We start from the raw sequence: 22,866 nt of genomic DNA, 5'->3' as shown, positions 1-22,866 counted from the left end.
AACACAATCTAGATCAGAGTAAATGATTTCAAATCTAACCTTAACATCAGCAGTCTGACACTGGTTTTGCGGAGGGAACATGAGCATGGCCCAGTTCTTAATGCTGAGTGCTCTGAAGAACTGTTTCCCTCTGTTGTCCCATACTCCACCCTGAGCAGTTACCACCTGGTTATTGGAGTATCCCAACTTGGGAGGCTGAATAACCTTACCCTTGATCTGCACCATTGAGGTATCCACTTCGAACCCAAACTGTTTGAGGTAGGGGTCGGCAGGGTACTGCATCTTTTTGACTTGTTCGTCAGTTCCTTGTTTTCTCAATGGTGGTTTCTTAGCAGTGGCACGGATCATGTTTCTGGTCTCGTTGTCGGTTAGTTTTCGCACACAGCGCTGACCTGCTACGATGTCACATACCTGAATAAGGGATATTTTTATGCTGTGGTAACGGTTTTATGAAAACTTGGGAAATAGGAGATTCAAAATATAAGTCAGTGTAATAATTTCTTTCTCGAATTAAAAACATGGCAACTATCTTATTAAAATATCAACAAATCTAGTAAAATAATTCCTCACCTCCATAGGGATAAAAGTGTTTTTCTCCTTGGGAGACACCCAGATACAGGGTAGGTGAGGGTACTTCAGTGTATAATTATACTGTTGTTTGAAGTACTGTCCTATGCTCATTTTGCGGCCCTCTACATCAAACGAGATCTGGCTAGCGGTCTTGCTGGTCAGCTTCTCGACTCTGGTGAGGATGTGGACAATAGAAGGGGGTCCTTAAACCATGCAAGGCGTAAGGACGGAGACAAACATAGTTGACTCAAAATAAGTAATAAGTTTTGTGAACGTTTAATTGTGTAGAAGATCTCATATAAATTTAAAAATTCGAATTCATGCTTGGAACTCAATTAAAAGTATTCGATGATACAATTGAAATAAATCAACATACCTATATTGCCGCTTTTGGGCCTGATGTTTGACGGAAACCCTCAAAAACTTGAGATGTTTCTCAAGGATAATCCTATCAGCATCCCTCAGATTGAAGTTAGCGTTGATTGGTCCTTTCATGTTCAGCTGCTTAGCCATAAAGTCCAGGACGGGCTGTTCCTCGTAGAAAGCAGTGTGGCTCTCATCAACGTTCAGTACCAGTCCCCAGTTACTTGGTCGAGCAGAGGTGTAGATTCCTGTTGGTTAGAATTCAGACTTAGGGAGGGGGCTGGGGGTTGGATATTGAAAATTGAATAGTTCTGAAGTAGTTTAAAGTGCTCAACCCATTTCAGCCGGCTACATACCGGTCCAAAGCTCCGTTGCTTCACCAAGGGTGACCCTCTTGTTGGCATCAGGTCGCTGGTACATGGACCTGCCAGCTACCGTGTATCTCATGGACGGAAAGTGACGGAGCACAATATCAGCTACAACCAGGGTCTCTTGGGGGATATCTCCGTATCCACTGCCTGCAGAAACGGGTTGTTTTAAATGTAATAGTTAAAACGCAGTTAAATCATTATTTTCAAAATATTTCAATTTTATCACATTTGATTACAGGGGATAAAACTTGGCATTGGAACTTACCTTTCAAGACCTGTTCTAGACAACTCATGTCTATTGATGCTGCAAACTTGATTTGAATCGTAAATTTCTTGGCCTTGGAGTCGACTTGTTCGGGCAGCTCTACCTCAACAGACTGAGCCTCATTTCCTACTGGCAGCTTTATAGAGCTGTAGACATTCTTGTTTCCGTCGTAAACGGGCAGACCGTCTGAAAGAGGGTGGGGTTTAATGGAATGTTATCTTCTTAAACGAGGAAATTGTTATGTACAATGAAGGTGTAATGAATACTGCCGAATGTTTAATTGAAGCTGAAGGAAAATATTCCGGAGATAGCTAAGTTCGATAGTATTGCTTACTTTTGAACAGGGTCGCCTTGTTGTCTTGGGCGAATTTGTGGATAAGTTTCCTTTTCAGGAACTTGGGGCACTTAGGCTCGATCTCGATGTCGTAATGGTATACGGTTATCCTTGGGTTAAACTTCATTCGGTAGAAATTCGCGAAGAGATCGATGGGTCGACCCTCCTTGCCAAAGCCGGGTCGTACCACGGCCTTACAGGCCATCGTACGGTCGAAAGCTGTAGACATTTCTTCTTTTTTACTTGTACTTGCTAAGGAAGATAATAAGGTTGATCACTTTGTTAATTGTAACATATTATACGGTTGACGATGTAATCTACTGAATCCTGTTTAATTTACATGTACTTTAGATTGGCACACAAAGAGAATTTACAATCGTATATAAACTTACTAGACACAAAGTTGTACGAATACAAATATAATATAAAAATCTGAAAATTATCTTTAAATCGGAAAACGGCTCAAAATCAAATATTCTTTATAAAATCAAATACGAAAAGCTGTTATCTCATCAACTCAAATAAGAATAAGTTAATCAAAAGGAAAAATTATACCGGTATAAACAAGCGCGAGCGGTTTTAAAAAAAATTTAGTGAAGAGTGTTGCTTAGCTTCCTAGAAGATCGCTTTCTCCTTCGACCAGTATTTATCATAGGAACATGGTTCAGTAAGTCTGTGATGTGTTGAACGATCAATCCAATTGCTACTTTGTTTTCACCTCCACGAGGGATTATGACGTCAGCATACTTCTTGGTTGGGAGACAGAATTCCTCAAATGCTGGTTTCACAAATGTGGTGTACTGAGTGAGAACGGTCTCCAGTTTACGACCTCTAGATTCGATATCACGCTGTACTCGGCGGGAGAGCCTCGTATCTGAGTCAGTGTCAACAAATAGTTTAATATCGAACAAAGATCTCAATTCTTTGATGTACAAAACTAAAATGCCTTCGATTAAAATTATGTCCGTAGGGAAAACTTGATACGTTTCGTCTGATCGGCGGTGAAGGACGAAGTCGTAGATAGGGATTTCAACAGTCTCACCATTTCGAATTTGCTGAATTTTCTCTAACATGAGTTCGGTGTCAAAAGCGTCTGGGTGGTCAAAATCGTACTGCCCGGACTCAGCCAACAGAATCTGAGTAGGGGTCAGAGGCTTGTAGAAACTATCTTGACTAAGAATAATTACTCGGTTGTTCATACTTTTATCAGTTAAGCTCTCAATGATGCATTTGCAAACAGTTGTCTTCCCAGAGGCTGTGCCGCCAGCAACGCCTATGATAAAGCTGCTGCTGTCGCTGCCGGAGCTGGCATGTAGACCGTTCCTCACATCTCCATTCATACTAGCCATCAAACAGTCCTGAGCTGTTATCTAAGATAGGTTATTTGTGTATTATGAAATATGGTTCACAAAAGGCTACGACTTATCAACGGTAACGGAAACAACCTGACGGGTGTAAGACCAAATCTACAGGATTTGTCTAACAATGTATCTATAAAAAGCTACTGACAGAGGAACCAGAACATTAAACGCTTGCGGAGTATCTTGAATTTATTAGCTCAAGTATGCGCGGCTCAACTCAAATAATTATGGATGCGCACCTTTTATTTATTCATTTCACCTTTGAATAAAATATTTATATTTTGATGAAGGTTTAATAATATAATTTGATATTGCTATTTGATAAATTTAAATGATTGTTATTCAAAAGCTTTCAAAGTCAAACATTTACTATTTTTTTTTTTTTTTTTTTTTTTTTTTTTAAGAGAGGCTGGGCCTGGTTGGCCCACGAGAGGATAGCATATGAATGCTTTGCCTACCTCTGGGGTATGGCAGTCCTGTGGGAGGATGCCAGTGGAATCAAGATGTGTAATCAAGGATGATGGTAAGTGTTGTGGGGTGTGTCATAGATAAACGCTTAAGTGGTGGTTGAGTGTGGAAGAGAGAGGCGAAATAAGACGGCGTTAAAGTAGTCGCTATGTTACACCTGTCTGGTCCAACTCCTCTGGCACCACTAAGCGTTTAGTGTGGTTTGTAAAGTTGACAATGGTGGAGATGTGTTGGTTGTCGAATATGTCATTGACAGAGAGGTAGTAGTCCCGGAAATATTGACCTCTTATTTGGGCAATAGCCGGGCACTGTCCGAGAAAGTGTGAGACAGTCTCCTCTTCGTCGCCGCATTTAGGACAAGCACTTGTGTCTGATTTGCGAATGGTGTGTAGGTGTTTGTTGAGGCCACAATGTCCCGTGATGAGGTGCACTGCAGTTCTATAATTTTGTCTGTTGTTACTGAGTGTAGTGTTGAGATTTTTGATGATGTTGATGTTTTTATGTCCAAGTGTTAGTTTAGTGTGTCTGGGACCATCAGTAATCCATGATTCTTGATTAAGTTTTGTGACTTTGTCGTTGATCAGGCGTTTGATGTAAGATTGTGGAATTGGGCAATTCAAAGTGGATTCACTGGTTGTACCATTTTTGGCCAGCTCGTCTGCTTTTTCATTACCCCACAATCCAATGTGTGCAGCTATCCATCTGATCTCTAAGGTGTTAGTGGATCCGAGTGTATTGAGGGTGTCGTAACAGTCTCTAGTAGTCCTACTCCTCGTTGAAGGTGAGGATATGGCTTGAATAGAGGAGAGACTGTCTGACCATATGATGATGTGTGTGTTTGTATAAGTTGATAGATATTTACAAGCTTCGATGATGGCAGTGAGTTCTGTTTGATAAACGGTGCAATAATCGGGAAGCTTGAATGATCTTTCATCTAGTGTAGTGTTGTTGTTGTCTGTGGTGATAATATAACCAGCCCCGCTACCTGAGTCTGTGCGTGACCCGTCTGTGTAGCAGGTGATGGTTTCACTGGGGATGTTGTCGATGGTGTTTTGGAGTGAGCCTCTATATCCAATGTTGTCAGCTCCAGGAGTGGTGACCGTGAAGCGTCGTTCAAGCATCATGGTTGGTATAGATAGGTCTCTCTCTGCTTTGGGTGGTATGTTGAGGTCTACCATGAATTGTTTGTTGATAGTGGTGTGAGTTGTGATGGTACCTTTTCTGGGGGCGATAGTTTCGAGGGTTAGGCTTCCATATGCTTGAAGCCTGGCTGTGCCCTTTGCTGCTTCACCTCTCAGGAAAAGTATGATATCTGGAGTGTTAGTGAGGTGGTTCAGTGCGATGAAGGGAGTACTAGGCATGGCACCAGACATCATTCTCAATGCCAATGCCTGAACTCGTTTGAACTTCCTCGCGTTGGTGTCAGTTTGGGTTGCCACATTTACTATTCAAATATTGCAATTTATTAATCTCAACACAAACATTGGTTTTATTCATACAAATATTTTAATTGTATTTCCTGAAATATGAAACGCACAACTATGGGCTTAATATAACGGGTGATACTCGTAAAATAGTTGTTTCAAATATTAAACCAACTCGGCGCGCGTTTTGCTAGGTTACAACCATTTAATGGACCAAATACAAATCCGGATGAATCGGTTATTAAGCGAGTGCCGCGCATATATTAAAATTGTGTCAAAATCGAGCGCTATTTTTAACTGTCTGCCAAGTACCTATGCTGTGCTATGTTTTGTACTATCAACTACTGGTGCAGTGGCGTAACGTTGCCTGTTGGCGCCCCCTGCCGAAAAAAGCGCCCCCCTGTTGGCGCCCCCTCCCCTTTTGGTGCCCCTCCCTAAAATTGAACAAATTAGGTGATTTTAGAGAATACGCCGGTAAAATCTCTAAAAAAGTGTGTATCTAGAGCAAAACGCGCAGTTTTGCTAGTACTTTAGTTAAGTTTTCGAAATTGTCCCACATTCAAACGACGATTTGGCGCCCCCCTAAGACGGCGCCCCCCTGCACAGCGGGGTCAGCAGGGCCTTTCGTTACGCCACTGTACTGGTGACGCATGTTATTGCCGTGCAGTTCGATTTGTTATGATTTCTGATTCGACTGAAAGAGAGGAAAAACGTATACAAGTACAATGTTCTTGACAAATTATGCGAGAAACCTGTTATGCGATAGCATGGCTCTCCTTTTTAGAATGAGACCGGGAGTACCTCCTTTACTATACTATGCTGTTAAAGGGATTCCGTAGTTATGTTCAGACCAAGATTCCATGGGTCATAACCTTTTTTACTTCGGGTGCAACCAGTGGCGTAACATCACCCCCTCCTCTTTTGGCGCCCCCCTAAAATTGAACAAATTAGATGATTTTAGAGGATACGCTGGTAAAATTTCTAAAAAAGTGTGTTCCTAGAGCAAAACGTGCAGTTTTGCTAGTACTGTAGTTAAGTTTTTCCAAATTGTCCCACATTCAAACAACGATTTGGCACCCCCGCTTAGATGGCACCCCTGCACAGCAGGGTCGGCAGGGCCTTTCGTTGCGCCACTGGGTCTAACGTTCAGCTCCATAAAAAGGCCTATGTCCAGAGGGACCTTTGAACATACATATATATAAATAAGTCAAACCTGCCCAAGCTAGAGAGCCATGGCAGGGCCAGCACACAAGGCCCGGACCAAAACAGACTGAGCCAACTGGGTATAAAAATATCAATATGGAAAACTAGTAACCATATGGACCTTTCAACATAGTGATATTGTATAACTTTGAAGGCATGAGCATGTTTTATCGAATTGTAGATAACATCTCTGTGTTCTAAGTCTTTTCTTGTGCAATGGTATATTATGCATGATAGTTATGTGTTCACATCAACCATTGCAATCCTTATTTATCCCTATGTACTTGTTGTTGTGAAAAATGAATGGAAATATAGGGTTTAGAGATCCCTCCGTAACATTTAGACAAACTGACCTTGTTGCCAAATGTGAGCTCTAGCTGGTATTTTCTTAAAACGAATCTTACGAAAGATGGTGCTCCTCTTGTTGAACTGCTTGGTTTTCTCACAACAAAACTGTACTATTACAATTGAAGGCCTGAGTCCTGCAAACCCAGGGTTATGGCTGATGTAAGAGTGGTTGGTTGGTTAGTTCCTAAGAATCACTGTTAGTTGTGTTGTAACCATCATACTGATATCTTGTATGGCTTCAAAATAGAGCCTCTGCTCATCAATTAAACAGCAATTGCACCTTAAATTTAACTCAGTTTATCATTATTTTAGATTTTCATGTGATTAGACTATGTCAGTCCTCGTAGTAGTTACTGTTTTAGAAGGTAAGCTTTTCAATGATTTGTTTAATTTTACTTTTCTTGAGCTATTCGAAAATTCGAATTTCTGCTGTAATATAAGACAATTAAGTAAAAAAAAATTTAAGTAAAACAAAATTTAAATTTTATTGCCATTACAATGAATAATGATATCATAATAAATATAAGTAGACATCCGATAATAAACTTGTTAGGTCCAGTACAACCCAAGATGTCGGCCCACTAACAAAATAAAGAAAGCTAGCATGTTCATAGTTTTTCAAAAGAGCATACTTAGGCTGTACGGAAATAGCTTTAATTCTATGTTATATTAAAAACTTTACATCATTTTTGAGATACAAAAATCAAATTTAAAGAATATCAACAGTCAGAACTGATTGGCAGAACAGAGTATGTTAAAAGAATTTATTTTATTACTCTTTTGCTGCTTAGGCTAATAGGGACACACACAAAAATTAATGGGTTATGACCGATATATAAGGTATTTACAAATTATAAATACAATATACATGCTATCTGAGTAATAAAGCAGCCTTATTGGATCAGAATCTATGCAATCCCAATTTGCTTAAAAATGTTTCAGCAGTACAGCTATGCAAGAATTGTCATTCGTAGCTCAAAATGATAGAGCAATTAAGAAGCAATGTTTTTCACTATTAATGGCAAAAATGGCAATTATATTTTTTGACATATCCAGGTAAACAATTTCCGTCAAAGCCAAAGTCAGAACTCCAAGTAACTTGTAAGTTTGCAAATGAAGTCCTGAACAGTGATCCCGTCTCCCATGTTTCATCTCCGTACTTCAACACCGAACTTGCTTGGGAACTCACACGCAAAACTCTTCACCAACACAGGTTGCAACGGACTCCCTTGAAACTTACCGTGAGTTACACTGTGTATATGATAGAACTGTAGTTTACATAAATTAGAAAATACTACAATATAATCAAATGTACGATGTTGGATACCTGAGTTCTATATCTTTCGATAGCAACTCCATCTATGTATCTGCTTAGCTTCCATTTCTGATCCTGGTACTTGAGATTCCAGGTGTGGCTTTAAACAATGTTTTAAGGGCCCAACACTCAGCTCACTCAGTTGATGGTAGAACAGTGGGTCTTTGTGCGATGTTGTAGCAGGGACTCCACTTCTTGATTTCTCTTGCTAACCAGATTGCATAGGAACATCTGAGAGCAACCAAAGCCGCCTCTTGGAACACTGCTTTCTTTACTCTCTTTGTAACACCAAAGTAGTTTAGTAGGGCTGGTAAGGTATGATGCCAGAAGCCTCTACACCCAACCTCTACCATAAAAAGCTGAGGTTTCCAACCACTGCCATGCAGCCCAAGAATAAGCTCTCTGTTATAACGTGCTTGTTTACGTTCTACTTGGTCACTAAAGTTATTATATAATATATATATATATATATATTAACTTTATTATACTCATTTACAAGCAGTATTAGCTTTTTAAAACATAGCTTTCGTCTTAGATCGTTGCTTTAAATTAAGGATTAGGGTGACTGTAGGGTCTTAGTCGAACAGATGCAGTGGTCAAGAATGTATGTTTTATACTGTGTTTCAGAGGAATTTGTTTCCCTTTGAATCAATCAAACTAGATGAATTGTTGTAAATACTGAGATCAAACTATCAATCTACAGGCTATCGTCAAACATGTTGCAAGGCGTCATCTTCAGTGACATAAGCCCTAGAAATTGTAAAAAGTTAGTAAAACCCAAAATTCCTTTAAAAATCTGAACACTCTTAAAACGGTTATAAAGTATAAATTAAGATGTTAGGAGTAATGGAAGGCCAAAAGGATTTATAGTGTTAATTCCCAAAGGTTTTAAAGTCTTGAGTAGTTGAATATATTTATGTTCACGAACATCCAAAGTTTTAGGACTAGAATTATCAATAATTGACACATTAAAAATTTTGTTAAAATCTTCCCTTTGTCTAAAACCATGATCCAACAAATGTAAACCCAAACTATATTCATCACTTGTTTCATCTACCTTATCACCATTTAAAAGTTTATAATATTTGACCCTATGTATACTGTGTTTTGGGCACTTCCAATGTGTACTATTGATATAAGTTTTCGTTTGAAATAGGATGTAACATGCATTTTCAATTATCTGAAATATTGCACAGATTTTCGACTTCAAACACGACAAGATACTCAACAAATAACACAATCAGTTTCAAGCCAAGACGGGTACCAATACAGAGGAGGTGGGCCACATCATGCTGGACCTGCGTTCCATCTCAAACCAAGGTGGGGAATACAAGTGGTACCCACTTTCTCGCAACAAATACAAAACTCACAAACCCCAAGTTAGACTGATGCTCTCAACTGAAGATCCTGATGGAGAAATGCAACCGGTAACTATTTAATTTTATTAATTATCGTCATTCTAGTTTAGTTTTCATTGTTCTGCTGCTGTCACACTTAAAAAAAAATTGTAAATTAGTTTTAAGTGCGATGAGATATATGTTTCATTGTCTTTTAAACCAATAAAATAAAGCAAATCCCTCTAGGAGGCAGAAGTTGTCCCCAAGAAACTGTTTGTTTCACTAGACGAAGCAGCAGGGTGTTACCAAGTCGGAGAGCCCTCTAACTCTGACCCTCTTTACAATCTCTCCCTCACTATCATTGCAGCCTCTAATCTCATCAGACTTATTGACAGCACCAAGCCGGCCGCTTTTTCTTTCAGGTTTAAAACTTCATTCAAGTGGTGATTCCAGGAAATCAAATATGATTTTGCTGATATTTAAGGCTTAATAGATACTTGAATTAAATTCAAACTAGGTATTTATTTCAGGTATTTATGGTATTTAGGGTATTTATGCACATTGTTAACTAATAACCATTATTTCAGATTTAATCTGTTGGATAACATCATAACAAACTCTTCTTTTGTTAACGCTGTAAAGCCAGACTTTCCCATCGAGAGGGTGAGTGTGAAGTTGCGTGGTTCTCTCGAAAATGTTTACAAGTACCTTGCCTCTGTTAAAGATGTCTCCCTTCAACTATGTCAAGGTAATTTATAATCTGCAATTAATTAGCATTTTTCAGGAATAAATTGCACATAAAATCACCCACACACTCGCGCACATTTATTTAATTGCAATCATTTTTAATAGCGTGATTCAATAGATAATTTTAGATCAACAGAAATCCTTAAATCATCCTCTGCTTCTGTAAGATTTATGATTTTATACAGAACAGCACGACATATTGTTGACACCACTGCACTGTCTTACCGTTCCTAACGAACCCCAATATTCAGGACCAGAAGTGGTGGGTGTAGTGAACATGCCCTTTACCAAGCTGCTCACTGCTGCTGAAGATACTGAGAGTGTGAACTCTCTACATGCTTGTCTGTATCTCCAGCATCCTGCACTGGTTAGTGTCATATTTTATAATCTTATATAATCTGTGGTTTGTTCGGTGATTTGCTCTAGCTAGTTAACACCAATCCACACGATTGCTGCACTAAAAAACTTATAATTATTTCGGTTAAGGTCAATTCCGGGACCGCTTGAACCCTAGCATTTTACTACTTTGAAGGGGGTCGGTAATTTAGCTTTTGGTGGCTAATAAGGATGATCAAGTAGTCCAAAAAGCCCCATTTACATCCCCAAATGAGACACACGTTTATTATCAGGGAGACGTGATGGGAGAGGATAGACCAAGTGTAGAGGTGCACTTCACACTACGCGAAGAGAGACCCCTCACCCAGCCTCCCCCTCCGGCTCCTGCGCCTCGCTTGTTAGATGATACTGACGAGATGTTAGCACCATCTACAGAACAACTTGACGCTGAGATGCGTGCATCTTCTCCCCCTCTTTCTCTTCTCTCTCCTTCTCCTCCTCGCTCTCCTGTAGCTTCTTATCCTGGGGTGAGGGTCACACAAGGTATGATACATTCTGTTTCAATTTTAAACACTTTTTGTTTCACCTTAGTAGTTAGTTTCACTACTTTCGATTTCAGTTAGGTGTATGATGCTGCCTGATTTATTTTTGTCGATCCTTTAAATCAAATTTTGTTTTTGCCTAATGTCTATTATTATTTTGTCTTGTTTGTTGTGTAAATTCCTGCGTCGAACTTTAGTTCCTGACAGGAAATAAACCAGAACTAACAGGTTTTCTCTAAAACAATGCGATGTACTTGCGATGTATTTTAGTTGCAGTACCGGCTTCTAGTGTTGCTTGGTGAATGACTGGAAGTATCCAGCCAGAGGACAGTCTTTAGGGCTCCTCCAACATTAAACATGCAGCTGAACAACAGATTTACTGTTGCACATTTTATGGAGCCTTTACCTCTGGGATTTTGCTAGTAGTCAAAAGAATTTACCCCAGTGTCCGTCTTAACATTTGAGCTGTAGCGGTTTGTACCGTATCATTTTTCTGTGCCTCTTATTTTTTGGAGCACTATAAGTAAATCTCTGCTCCGTATATTCAAGTTTGTTGTTGTAATCGCTACTTTTAAGGGTGTCGTCGTTTAAATATACTTCTTTAGATTTATTCGACTCCTTCTCGTTGCCTGATAGCCACCTTGTGTTGCCTTGTGTTGCCTTGTGTTGCTTTGTGTTGCCTTACATGTTGCCTTGTGTTGCCTTGTGTTGCCTTGTGTTGCCTTGTGTTGCCTTGTGTTGCCTTGTGTTGCCTTGTGTTGCCTTGTGTTGCTTTGTGTTGCCTTGTGCTACCTTGTGTTGCTTTGTGTTGCCTTACATGTTGCCTTGTGTTGCCTTGTGTTGCCTTGTGTTGCCTTGTGTTGCCTTGTGTTGCCTGATAGCCGCCTTGTGTTGGTAATTGTTTTAACTGTAATTCCTTTTATAAAGAAGCATCGAGCGATTTATTTCAAAAGTGCAGATTAGTAGTTGTTAACACTGATGATTGATTTGTGAAATTGTACGATTAATATATGTTAAATCAATTAATTAGTGTTGATCCACCTAATACCACGATTCTTCAGGAGAAAGTAAAATGTGGTTATGTAACATACGATTAGCTAACGCTAAGATAAGTAAGTGTTGAGTTCAAGAAGATTTGTACCCATTTTGTGCTTTGAAATAAACTATAAATTTAAAGATAATAGAATCTTAAATCAATTTTTGATTTCTGAAAAGGTCAATAACACATTTTCAATTTTGATTGGTTAAAAGTCCTAGTCCCTGCAATATTGAACACAGATTCTGTTTCAATACGCAAAGGTCATCAAATAGGTTTTCTGTATCACATTAACTGTTTCACTTAAACATTAAACACATTCTGTTTCACTTCAACATTAAACACTCTCTGTTTCACTTCAACATTAAACACTCTCTGTTTCACTTCAACATTAAACACATTCTGTTTCACTTCAACATTAAACACTCTCTGTTTCACTTCAACATTAAACACTTCTGTTTCACTTCAACATTAAACACTCTCTGTTTCACTTCAACATTAAACACTCTCTGTTTCACTTCAACATTAAACACTCTCTGTTTCACTTCAACATTAAACACTCTCTGTTCTCACATTAAACACTCTGTTTCACTTCAAACACTCTCTGTTTCACTTCAACATTAAACACTCTCTGTTTCACTTCAACATTAAACACTCTCTGTTTACTTGTCGCAACAACCGGGATAAAGATAATTTTACACGGAATACATTACAACAATGCGACTCATAAATAATACTCCAATCCGGATTTTACACTCTCTGTTTCACTTAAAAATTAAACACATTCTGTTTCACTTCAACATTAAATACTCTCTGTTTCACTGAAACATTAAACACATTCTGTTTCACTTCAACATTAAACACTTTCTGTTTCACTTCAACATTAAACACATTCTAGTTCACTTCAACATTAAACACTTTCTGTTTCAGTGCCCAGTGGTAAGAGGTATATCAGATACGTTTACCCATATTTCGGTACAACAGCCCCTCACTCTACTTCAGTAGTACACTTCATAGCAGGAGATTCCACCCCACTTCCACCTACTGCTTGTGAATATTCCTTTACAGCTGATACAGAAAGTGTGGTCCAGCAGTTCACAAAGTTAGTGGATTTAAAATGTTATTGGGTCATTGGTTTTTAAATTTTCTGTGAAATGGAGTGAGAACTGAAAGAATTATATATTATGAAACAGCTATTTTGTGTTTTCGCCGTCTTGATAAATCCTTTCTTTTTTAATTTAATATTTGCTTAGATGATTCAGATAATCATAATGTTTAACTTACACAAAGTTACAGCGATTGATCGATAAGATACTTTGCACTGTGATAACATCATTACATTATAGGATAACAAGAGTGTTATTTCAGAGTGCCACTTGTTTTACAATTCTGGAGTAAAACGAATGAAGGAGAAGATTTAGAGGGAACATCAGTTGTACTATTAGCTCAGCTTCTAAAGGTACACTATTTTCTGTTTTGACTCCTCTTGACGTATCATAAGCACTCAAAAGTCATAATCTGTGTCCTTATTATCATCTTTGACTCGTGTTAGACATTCTTTAACCTAAAACGGTAGTACGTACTCAGTAAAATTCGTGGTTTTAGGGAGGATTGCAACAGATGTCAGGGAAGATAATATCAAAATCAGACGAGAAGGTTATCGGGGAGGTGCAGATAACGGGTTATCTTGAAGATAAGGGTATGACTCATCAACCCGTTGGAAATAAACCAAATTCTAAACCTCTCAGAGCTGAACCAAATTCTAAACCTCTCAGAGCTGAACCAAATTCCAAACCTCTCAGAGCTGAACCAAATTCCAAAACTCTCAGAGCTGAACCAAATTCTAGACAGGTTAGATTAATTTAAAGAAGCAGATTGTGTTTTTTTGAAGAAAAAAGGGTCGGTTTCAAATTTAAAGATCGCAATTAAAATAGAATTGCGCGGAAATTGTCCTAAGTCCCTGCTGTGATAAACTGAATTGTGTTGGTTTACGTAACGCGCGCCGACTTTCATGTGACGCGAATTTTCGCATTATGCATTCACTATTGTTTTTCGATAAACATTTCCCAACCGAATTTGCCGCATTTTGTGGTGCATTAAATTTATTAATAATTATTTGTCACTCTAAGCGCGAAGTAAGTTCGGAAGATATACCAGAAAGACAGCAGGAAACTTACAAAGTTGCTTTAGAGTTAGAGTTGTGGAAAGAAATGGAACAGGAGAAATTCATCAAAGGTATGCAGCTCTATAAGTCAATAGCCTCAGGGTTCAAACTTCAAAGTTATTTTTTATTACTTTAAAAGGAATATAATAAATATAATCTCCTGCTGGTTATGGTATCATGGAAAATGTTTTTACCGTATCATAGCGATTACAATTGATTTCAGAAGTTATATTGCCAGATCCCAGTTCAATTTGTGACGGAGTTTTATATTAACACTAACAGGAAACGATGTATCAGAGTCAATATATTTTAATGTTGCCACGGTGTGGCAAGTCCCCATGCATCGTGGTCCGATACTTTCATTGCGTCTTAATATAGCACCCAAAATTTAGCTAAAAGTAAAAGTAAATATCAGTACAATATGGTATCCCCTGTTAACTTGTTTTCTTTAGATCTGGAGCTGAAAGGGGAGACGAGAATGAAACAGATAACTGCAGAGTGGAAAAAAAAGGAAATTGGTGAGGAGAATTCAATTTTTTCGCACAAACTTAACACCTGACAAAAAGGGAAAAATGCTCGGTCCTCTGAAAAAACATTAATTTAATTTAAAAATATCTGGCTTTACATTTGAAATTAAATTCCGTTCACACTGTTCCGCCCAGAGCGCGAGGAGGAAGCAAGAAGACAAGTATCAGAATACAACAAACTAAAGGGGAAGATGAAGATAGCGCTAAAAGATCTGGAACTGAGAGAAAACCAACTTTTGGAACAGGAACGGAAGGTGAAGTGCGAAATGGTTGTTCTGCTATTTCAGCGCGAGTCACTATCTACCATGTTGAGAATTCGTAAAGAGTTTTAAAAATGTTACATTTCCGTGGCCAGGAACTAGCATCAAAATACATTTCTGTTAAAATTTAATCGCGATTCTCTGATTAAAGACGATAATAAATTACCTTTTTTTCATCAGTTAGTGTTATCACAAGAAGATATGGCACGTGAGAGGACACGTTTAACAAGTGATATCAGAGAGACTAGTCGCAGAGTTGAGGAGGAATTCGAGCACAAACTCAGTCTACAGAAACAGAAACTAGCTGCTCTAGACAAGCAGAACAGGGATCTTAGAGCACAGGTTAGAGACAGAACAGGGATCTTAGAGTACAGGTTAGAGTCAGAACAGGGATCTTAGAGTACAGGTTAGAGACAGAACAGGGATCTTAGAGCACAGGTTAGAGACAGAACAGGGATCTTAGAGCACAGGTTAGAGACAGAACAGGGATTTTAGAGCACAGGTTAGAGTCAGAACAAGGATTTTAGAGCACAGGTTAGAGACAGAACAAGGATTTTAGAGTACAGGTTAGAGTCAGAACAGGGATTTTAGAGCACAGGTTAGAGACAGAACAGGGATTTTAGAGCACAGGTTAGAGACAGAACAGGGATTTTAGAGCACAGGTTAGAGTCAGAACAAGGATTTTAGAGCACAGGTTAGAGTCAGAACAAGGATTTTAGAGTACAGGTTAGAGTCAGAACAAGGATTTTAGAGTACAGGTTAGAGTCAGAACAGGGATCTTAGAGCACAGGTTAGAGACAGAACAGGGATCTTAGAGTACAGGTTAGAGACAGAACAGGGATCTTAGAGTACAGGTTAGAGACAGAACAGGGATCTTAGAGCACAGGTTAGAGACAGAACAGGGATCTTAGAGCACAGGTTAGAGACAGAACAGGGATTTTAGAGCACAGGTTAGAGTCAGAACAAGGATTTTAGAGCACAGGTTAGAGTCAGAACAAGGATTTTAGAGTACAGGTTAGAGTCAGAACAGGGATTTTAGAGCACAGGTTAGAGACAGAACAGGGATTTTAGAGCACAGGTTAGAGACAGAACAGGGATTTTAGAGCACAGGTTAGAGTCAGAACAAGGATTTTAGAGCACAGGTTAGAGTCAGAACAAGGATTTTAGAGTACAGGTTAGAGTCAGAACAGGGATTTTAGAGCACAGGTTAGAGACAGAACAGGGATTTTAGAGCACAGGTTAGAGACAGAACAGGGATCTTAGAGCACAGGTTAGAGACTGAACAGGGATTTTAGAGCACAGGTTAGAGTCAGAACAAGGATTTTAGAGCACAGGTTAGAGACAGAACAGGGATCTTAGAGCACAGGTTAGAGACAGAACAGGGATTTTAGAGCACAGGTTAGAGTCAAAACAAGGATTTTAGAGCACAGGTTAGAGACAGAACAGGGATTTTAGAGCACAGGTTAGAGTCAGAACAAGGATTTTAGAGCACAGGTTAGAGACAGAACAGGGATTTTAGAGCACAGGTTAGAGACAGAACAGGGATCTTAGAGCACAGGTTAGAGACAGAACAAGGATTTTAGAGCACAGGTTAGAGACAGAACAGGGATTTTAGAGCACAGGTTAGAGACAGAACAGGGATTTTAGAGCACATGTTAGAGACAGAACAGGGATTTTAGAGCACAGGTTAGAGTCAGAACAAGGATTTTAGAGCACAGGTTAGAGACAGAACAGGGATTTTAGAGCACAGGTTAGAGACAGAACAAGGATTTTAGAGCACAGGTTAGAGTCAGAACATGGATCTTAGAGCACAGGTTAGAGACAGAACAGGGATTTTAGTTGTTTGGCAATCACACATTTCCTATTTGTGAAGTGGCTCTTGCATAATGTTCAAAATTTTATCCGCTATATTCATAGCTTTGAATGATTTTAAAGATCGGTGAAATCGACGATAGCTTATGAACTTCTATTTACTTTCTTATCAAAACTATCTACTGAGATGCGCATGTTCTAAATAAGATTTAAATTATTTTTGAGTCCTTGACACTGAAACAGTTTAACGTGGACCCCCCCCCCCTGAAACAGTTTCATCTCAGGTAGAGGAAGCAGAGGCTCGGCTAGAGAAAAGAACAGCAGAACTAGTCGCGGCTAGAGAGGCTCAACTCACTGCACCTTCTACTAAAATACAGGCTCAGTTAGAGATACTCAAAATGGAGAAGGTCAGACTTTTTATAGTTTTTTAAACATTTCTTTTTAACATCTTCACTGAAAACGTTATAATGTTATAATTGCTATATTTTGCTACAAGAGTTTGCTAACTTTATTATCGCAGGATGAAATGGACAGGAAGATAACGTCTCTAGAAAAAGCTAAGCTGCACTACAAAGAGAGTTGGACCAAAGCTCTCAAAGAGCTCATCAACGGTTCGTGTACCTTTAGAGTTAGGGGTCGTTCACATATTACGTAATCAATATTTTAGCAATTTTTACCCCCCTCCCCCCTTCCGTAATCAACCGTTATCAAGACCCAACCCCCCCCCCCTCCTGACAGCAATATTACGTAATCATGGCCTGACCCCCCCCCCGCCCCACTTGACTTTTTTCCTAGAAAACACTTTTCTCTACGTTTCATGCAACCCTGATTATGCTATCATGATGAGCCGAAATCATTGTTATGATATCCGGCCAAGCACTGCACCTTCTAAACTACTTACTATTATAGCCGGATATTCGATCAATTTCTAAATTTTATCACTATCAGAGTGAAATTGAGTGGAATTTGAATTAAAATATTGCCAAATTGTTATTATTCTAGAGGGTAAAAAAGAAAATTTTGATTACGTAATCAACGGCCGAAACCCCCCCCCCCCCCCCGTAATCAACCGTAAGCATTTGGAAACCCCCCCTCCCCCCTCGGCTGATTACGTAATATGTGAACGACCCCTAACTCATTAATTACAATTAGTCAATCAATTATAACTACCAAGACTTGTAATAGTGGAAATTTAATACATCATATGTTTTTAATTAACTTCTTACTCACACCCACCCTTCTCCACCAGTGAGAGAGCGAGCGCAGCAGGACGCTAAAAGACGACTACATCACGAGCAAAGTCTGATGGAACACGCCAGACTTCGATATCTCTCATTAGAGGACCAGAAGGTATGTGCAAACTGAGAGAGTTAGAGGACCAGAAGGTATGTGCAAACTGAGAGGGTTAGAGGACCAGAAGGTATGTGCAAACTGAGAGAGTTAGAGGACCAGAAGGTATGTGCAAACTGAGAGAGTTAGAGGACCAGAAGGTATGTGCAAACTGAGAGAGTTAGAGGACCAGAAGGTATGTGCAAACTGAGAGAGTTAGAGGACGAGAAGGTATGTGCAAACTGAGAGAGTTAGAGGACGAGAAGGTATGTGCAAACTGAGAGAGTTAGAGGATCAGAAGGTATGTGCAAACTGAGAGAGTTAGAGGACCAGAAGGTATGTGCAAACTGAGAGAGTTAGAGGACCAGAAGGTATGTGCAAACTGAGAGAGTTAGAGGACCAGAAGGTATGTGCAAACTGAGAGAGTTAGAGGATCAGAAGGTATGTGCAAACTGAGAGAGTTAGAGGATCAGAAGGTATGTGCAAACTGAGAGAGTTAGAGGATCAGAAGGTATGTGCAAACTGAGAGAGTTAGAGGACCAGAAGGTATGTGCAAACTGAGAGAGGGTGGTTCACTCAAGAAGTATAGTCGATAAAATGGTTTAAATAGATATTTCGAAAGTCATTGCCATAAATAAGTTGAGATACAATTTGTCTACAATATTCCGGCTTGTCCACGAAAAGAAATGATCACTGTGAAACCCTCAGTTGAAAGATAACAACAGACTGGGAGAAGATGTTGAGAATCTGAAGGGGGAGATAAACAAGATGAGGGATCATATTATCGTACCACAAAAAGAGAGTACAGATAAAACTCTACCTCAAGATAAGATCGCGGTTAGTTAAACATATCTCTGTTTGGTTATTTTGAGCTATTTAGGTTATTTTGAGTCACGTTTTTACAGGGTGCAGCAAGACTTGTTTCCAAATTTTGAATGGCTCTCAAAACCTAAAATACGAGACAAACAGTTTAATTTGTGTTTTAAATCGTAGACAAATTATTACAGTTCACTAATTGGTTATTTTGAGCTATTTTCGTCATGCTATCTTTAGTCATGTGATCTTATCAGTTATTTAGAATATATATTCGCATATATCCACACTATATTTACATTACACGTTCAACGTGATATCATTATCAGTGCAGTGTGTACAACACCAACTACACCGATCAATTGCCAATCTGCGAAAAATTTAATTATTATTATCACTTCGAGATGGCAGGGCGTACTCTCATGCTGTCTATAGGTGATGATTAATTCTGATCATGTGATTCTGATCATGTGATCTGTTAACAGTTCACTGATTGGCTATTTTGAGCCTCATAACAGCTCTCTGGTTAATAACACCCAATAACCTGCAGCTAGGCAGGCTGATAGAAGAACGAAACTCGTTACTGAACACTGGAGTGTACACCAAAGATGATCCCCTGATTCAGGAACTCAACAACAAGATCAACCTTCTCCAAAACCCTTGAAATGTTTCCGGCTAATTAGTTAGTTAATTGATTAATTGATTAACCAATTGATTTTTTGAACTGGGAGAACTGATTGATTTTCAGACACTAATTTATGCGGACGCCTGGCAATAATATCTGTAATACGAACTTGGTTTGTGAAGTGGTAAAGACAATCCCGACAGATTTGGGTTGAAAACGAGCTTATTACTTTTGACAGAATCTTTGTATAGATTGTATTATATATTAATTATTATGATGTTTGACTTTCGTCTTCATAGCCACTTTATTTGATCGTGACCAATAGTATTCCATCGTACTTGAAGTTATAATTTGATCCATTTAGTTTATTTGTTTTCGTGAAGTTAAATGTGGATGATCTTGTTACGACTTGTTAGTAAGATTAATAATGATACTTTTCTCTACTAGTATTGTTATCGCTATCCTACAATAAACTGTTTTGTGACCTATTTAAATATCATTTTGGAGCTGATACTTTATGTTTACAGATTTAAAATTCAGTAATAGCTGTATTATTTGTCTGATGAATAACATTATTAAATACAAATTCTAAACAAAGGATAGTTAAAAACAACGCCCAAGTCTAATCTTCACTGTAGTTTCTGCCAATATCTCGTACCATATCTAAATTCCACAGCTGTGAAGCAGAGTACACCCGTTGTCCATCTTTTCGTTAACCTTAGCACCATCTGGTGTCCAGGGACATCATGTTTCATATAGAATTTGGGACGGAGTTTTGATATTTTTCATCGAAACATTACATCGGATTTTTCATTGAAACATTACATCACATTTTCAGATTCTTCACCCATTCTTCAACAAAGAATTCAAAAATTGCTTAAAATAGGCCAACTCGACTTACTCGACTTAGGGCGGCTTCAAAAGGCTGAATGACCCAGTGCAGTTCCATTCACTGTGGCTAATGATCACTTACCCCAATGCCACACCATCTGGACATTGGGGAAACCACTAGAACAAATAACCGATTCGAACTTAACGTTAACCGCATGAAATTGAACATACATTTTTTCAGTGATACTACTACTAGTAAACTTTACTCAATCTTCATGTCATGCTCCCTGCAAAAAGAGTAAAAATATGAAAATTGTAGCCTTTTTTCGAATCTTCAGCATCTGATGATCGTCACGTCTTGCTGAGTCTGTTCTCTGCGGGCCCAGTCGAGCAGAATGTGAAACCTTGCTTCACTTGGACGGAAATATTCATAGACTTCATATAATAGATCTTTTCTGAAATTCATTGATTTCATCTTTTTATTATCTTAAGCACCAGCCTCAACTAAGTAACGCACCATATCTAAATTCTTTTGCTGTGAAGCGTTGAGTAGTGGAGTACACCCATTGTTCATCTTTTCGTTAACATTAGCACCAGCCTCAACTAAGTAACGAACCACATTTAAATTCCTTTGCTGTGAAGCGTTGAGTAGTGGAGTACTCCCATAGTCCGTCTTTTCGTTAACATTAGCACCAGCCCCAACTAAGTAACGTACCACATCTAAATTCCCTTTTAGTGAAGCTTCAGAAAGTGGAGTATACCCATTGTCCGTCTTTTCGTTAACATTAGCACCAGCCTCAACTAAGTAACGAACCACGTCTAAATTCCCTTTCAGTGAAGCTACATGAAGTGCAGTACACCCATTCTCCATCTTTTCGTTAACATTAGCACCAGCCTCAACTAAGTAACGAACCACATCTAAATCCCTTTTAGTGAAGCTTCAGAAAGTGGAGTATAACCATTGTCCGTCTTTTCGTTAACATTAGCACCAGCCTCAACTAAGTAACGAACCACGTCTAAATTCCCTTTTAGTGAAGCTTCAGAAAGTGGAGTATACCCATTGTCCGTCTTTTCGTTAACATTAGCACCAGCTTCCACTAAGCAACGAACCACATCTAAATTCCCTTTTAGTGAAGCTTCAGAAAGTGGAGTGTACCCATTGTCCGTCTTTTCGTTAACATTAGCACCAGCTTCCACTAAGCAACGAACCACATCTAAATTCCCTTTTAGTGAAGCTTCAGAAAGTGGAGTGTACCCATTGTCCGTCTTTTCGTTAACAGTAGCACCAGCCTCAACTAAGCAACGAACCACATCTAAATTCCCCTCTTGTGAAGCTTCATAAAGTGCAATACTCCCATAGTCCATCTTTTTGTTAACATTAGCACCAGCCTTAACTATGTAACGTACCATATCTAAATTCCCGTTTAGTGAAGCGTAGTGGAGTGGAGTACACCCATTGTCCATCTTTTCGTTAACATTAGCACCAGCCTCAACTAAGTAACGAACCACATCTAAATTCCCTTTTATTGAAGCGTAGTGTAGTGGAGTACACCCATCGTCCATCTTTTCGTTAATATTAGCATCAGCCTCAACTAAGTAACGAACCACATTTAAATTCCCTTCTTGTGAAGCGTAGTGTAGTGAAGTACACCCATCGTCCATCTTTTTGTTAACATTAGCACCAGCCTCAACTAAGTAACGTACCACATCTAAATTCCCTTTTCGTGAAGCGTAGTGTAGTGGAGTACACCCATCGTCCATCTTTTCGTTAACATTAGCACCAGCCTAAACTAAGTAACGTACCATATCTAAATTCCCTTCTTGTGAAGCGTAGTGGAGTGGAGTACACCCATCGTCCATCTTTTTGTTAACATTAGCACCAGCCTCAACTAAGTAACGTACCATATCTAAATTCCCTTTTAGTGAAGCGTAGTGTAGTGGAGCACTCACATCGTCCATCTTTTCGTTAACATTAGCACCAGCCTCAACTAAGTAACGTACCATATCTAAATTCCCGTTTAGTGAAGCGTAGTGTAGTGGAGTACGCCCATCGCCCATCTTTTTGTTAACATTAGCACCAGCCTCAACTAAGTAACGTACCATATCTAAAGTCCCGTTTAGTGATGCGTAGTGTAGTGGAGTACGCCCATCGCCCATCTTTTCGTTAACATTAGCACCAGCCTCAACTAAGTAACATACCATATCTAAATTCCCGTTTAGTGAAGCGTAGTGTAGTGGAGTACGCCCATCGCCCATATTTTCGTTAACATTAGCACCAGCCTCAACTAAGTAACGTACCATATCTAAATTCCCGTTTAGTGAAGCGTAGTGTAGTGGAGTACGCCCATCGCCCATCTTTTCGTTAACATTAGCACCAGCCTCAACTAAGTAACGTACCATATCTAAATTCTTTTGCTGTGAAGCGTTGAGTAGTGGAGTAAACCCATTTTACATCTTTTCGTTAACATTAGCACCAGCCTCAACT

At 39.1% G+C, this 22,866-nt stretch overlaps 4 protein-coding genes across 5 annotated transcripts in view; 1 reads left to right on the top strand and 3 right to left on the bottom strand.

Moving 5' to 3' along the window:
- LOC134818378 (protein argonaute-2-like) overlaps positions 1-22,866 on the bottom strand; it is a 49,239-nt gene that overhangs the window by 4,785 nt on the left and 21,588 nt on the right. For both annotated transcript variants that reach the window (XR_010160642.1, XM_063827898.1), the window contains exons 2-7: positions 1,904-2,157; positions 1,570-1,755; positions 1,290-1,451; positions 947-1,181; positions 571-742; positions 40-411 (exon numbers count right to left, since the gene is read on the bottom strand). Coding sequence is in view for 1 of the 2 variants with exons in the window: in XM_063827898.1 (XP_063683968.1) it covers positions 40-411; positions 571-742; positions 947-1,181; positions 1,290-1,451; positions 1,570-1,755; positions 1,904-2,132 (1,356 nt within the window). In the remaining variant the exon portion in view is untranslated. The remainder of the gene's footprint in view (positions 1-39; positions 412-570; positions 743-946; positions 1,182-1,289; positions 1,452-1,569; positions 1,756-1,903; positions 2,158-22,866) is intronic.
- LOC134818386 (uridine-cytidine kinase 2-like) lies at positions 2,301-3,386 on the bottom strand. The gene has a single exon (XM_063827912.1). It carries the CDS (start codon positions 3,250-3,252, stop codon positions 2,494-2,496), a length of 759 nt encoding a protein of 252 aa, XP_063683982.1. The 5' UTR covers positions 3,253-3,386; the 3' UTR covers positions 2,301-2,493.
- Positions 7,013-20,089, top strand: LOC134818377 (centrosomal protein of 120 kDa-like). The gene is made up of 20 exons (XM_063827897.1): positions 7,013-7,072; positions 7,764-7,948; positions 9,267-9,449; positions 9,606-9,781; positions 9,947-10,107; positions 10,358-10,473; positions 10,736-10,985; positions 12,046-12,096; positions 12,951-13,122; positions 13,389-13,479; positions 13,626-13,871; positions 14,150-14,255; positions 14,637-14,702; positions 14,847-14,965; positions 15,152-15,313; positions 17,068-17,190; positions 17,304-17,394; positions 18,033-18,133; positions 18,821-18,949; positions 19,476-20,089. The coding sequence occupies exons 1-20, from the start codon at positions 7,039-7,041 to the stop codon at positions 19,587-19,589; spliced, it is 2,676 nt and encodes an 891-aa protein (XP_063683967.1). The 5' UTR covers positions 7,013-7,038; the 3' UTR covers positions 19,590-20,089.
- Positions 20,151-22,773, bottom strand: LOC134818388 (putative ankyrin repeat protein RF_0381). Its single transcript, XM_063827916.1, is given in 2 exon segments — positions 20,151-21,309; positions 21,312-22,773. Coding segments are annotated over 2 exon segments (1,866 nt in total). The 5' UTR covers positions 22,737-22,773; the 3' UTR covers positions 20,151-20,868.

This window comes from Bolinopsis microptera, chromosome 7 (assembly GCF_026151205.1).
Source record: "Bolinopsis microptera isolate Bmic1 chromosome 7, MBARI_Bmic_1.0, whole genome shotgun sequence".
Taxonomy (NCBI): domain Eukaryota; kingdom Metazoa; phylum Ctenophora; class Tentaculata; order Lobata; family Bolinopsidae; genus Bolinopsis; species Bolinopsis microptera.
The sequence above is the reverse complement of the archived record's forward strand: the minus strand, read 5'-3'. Positions and strand labels throughout refer to the sequence as shown.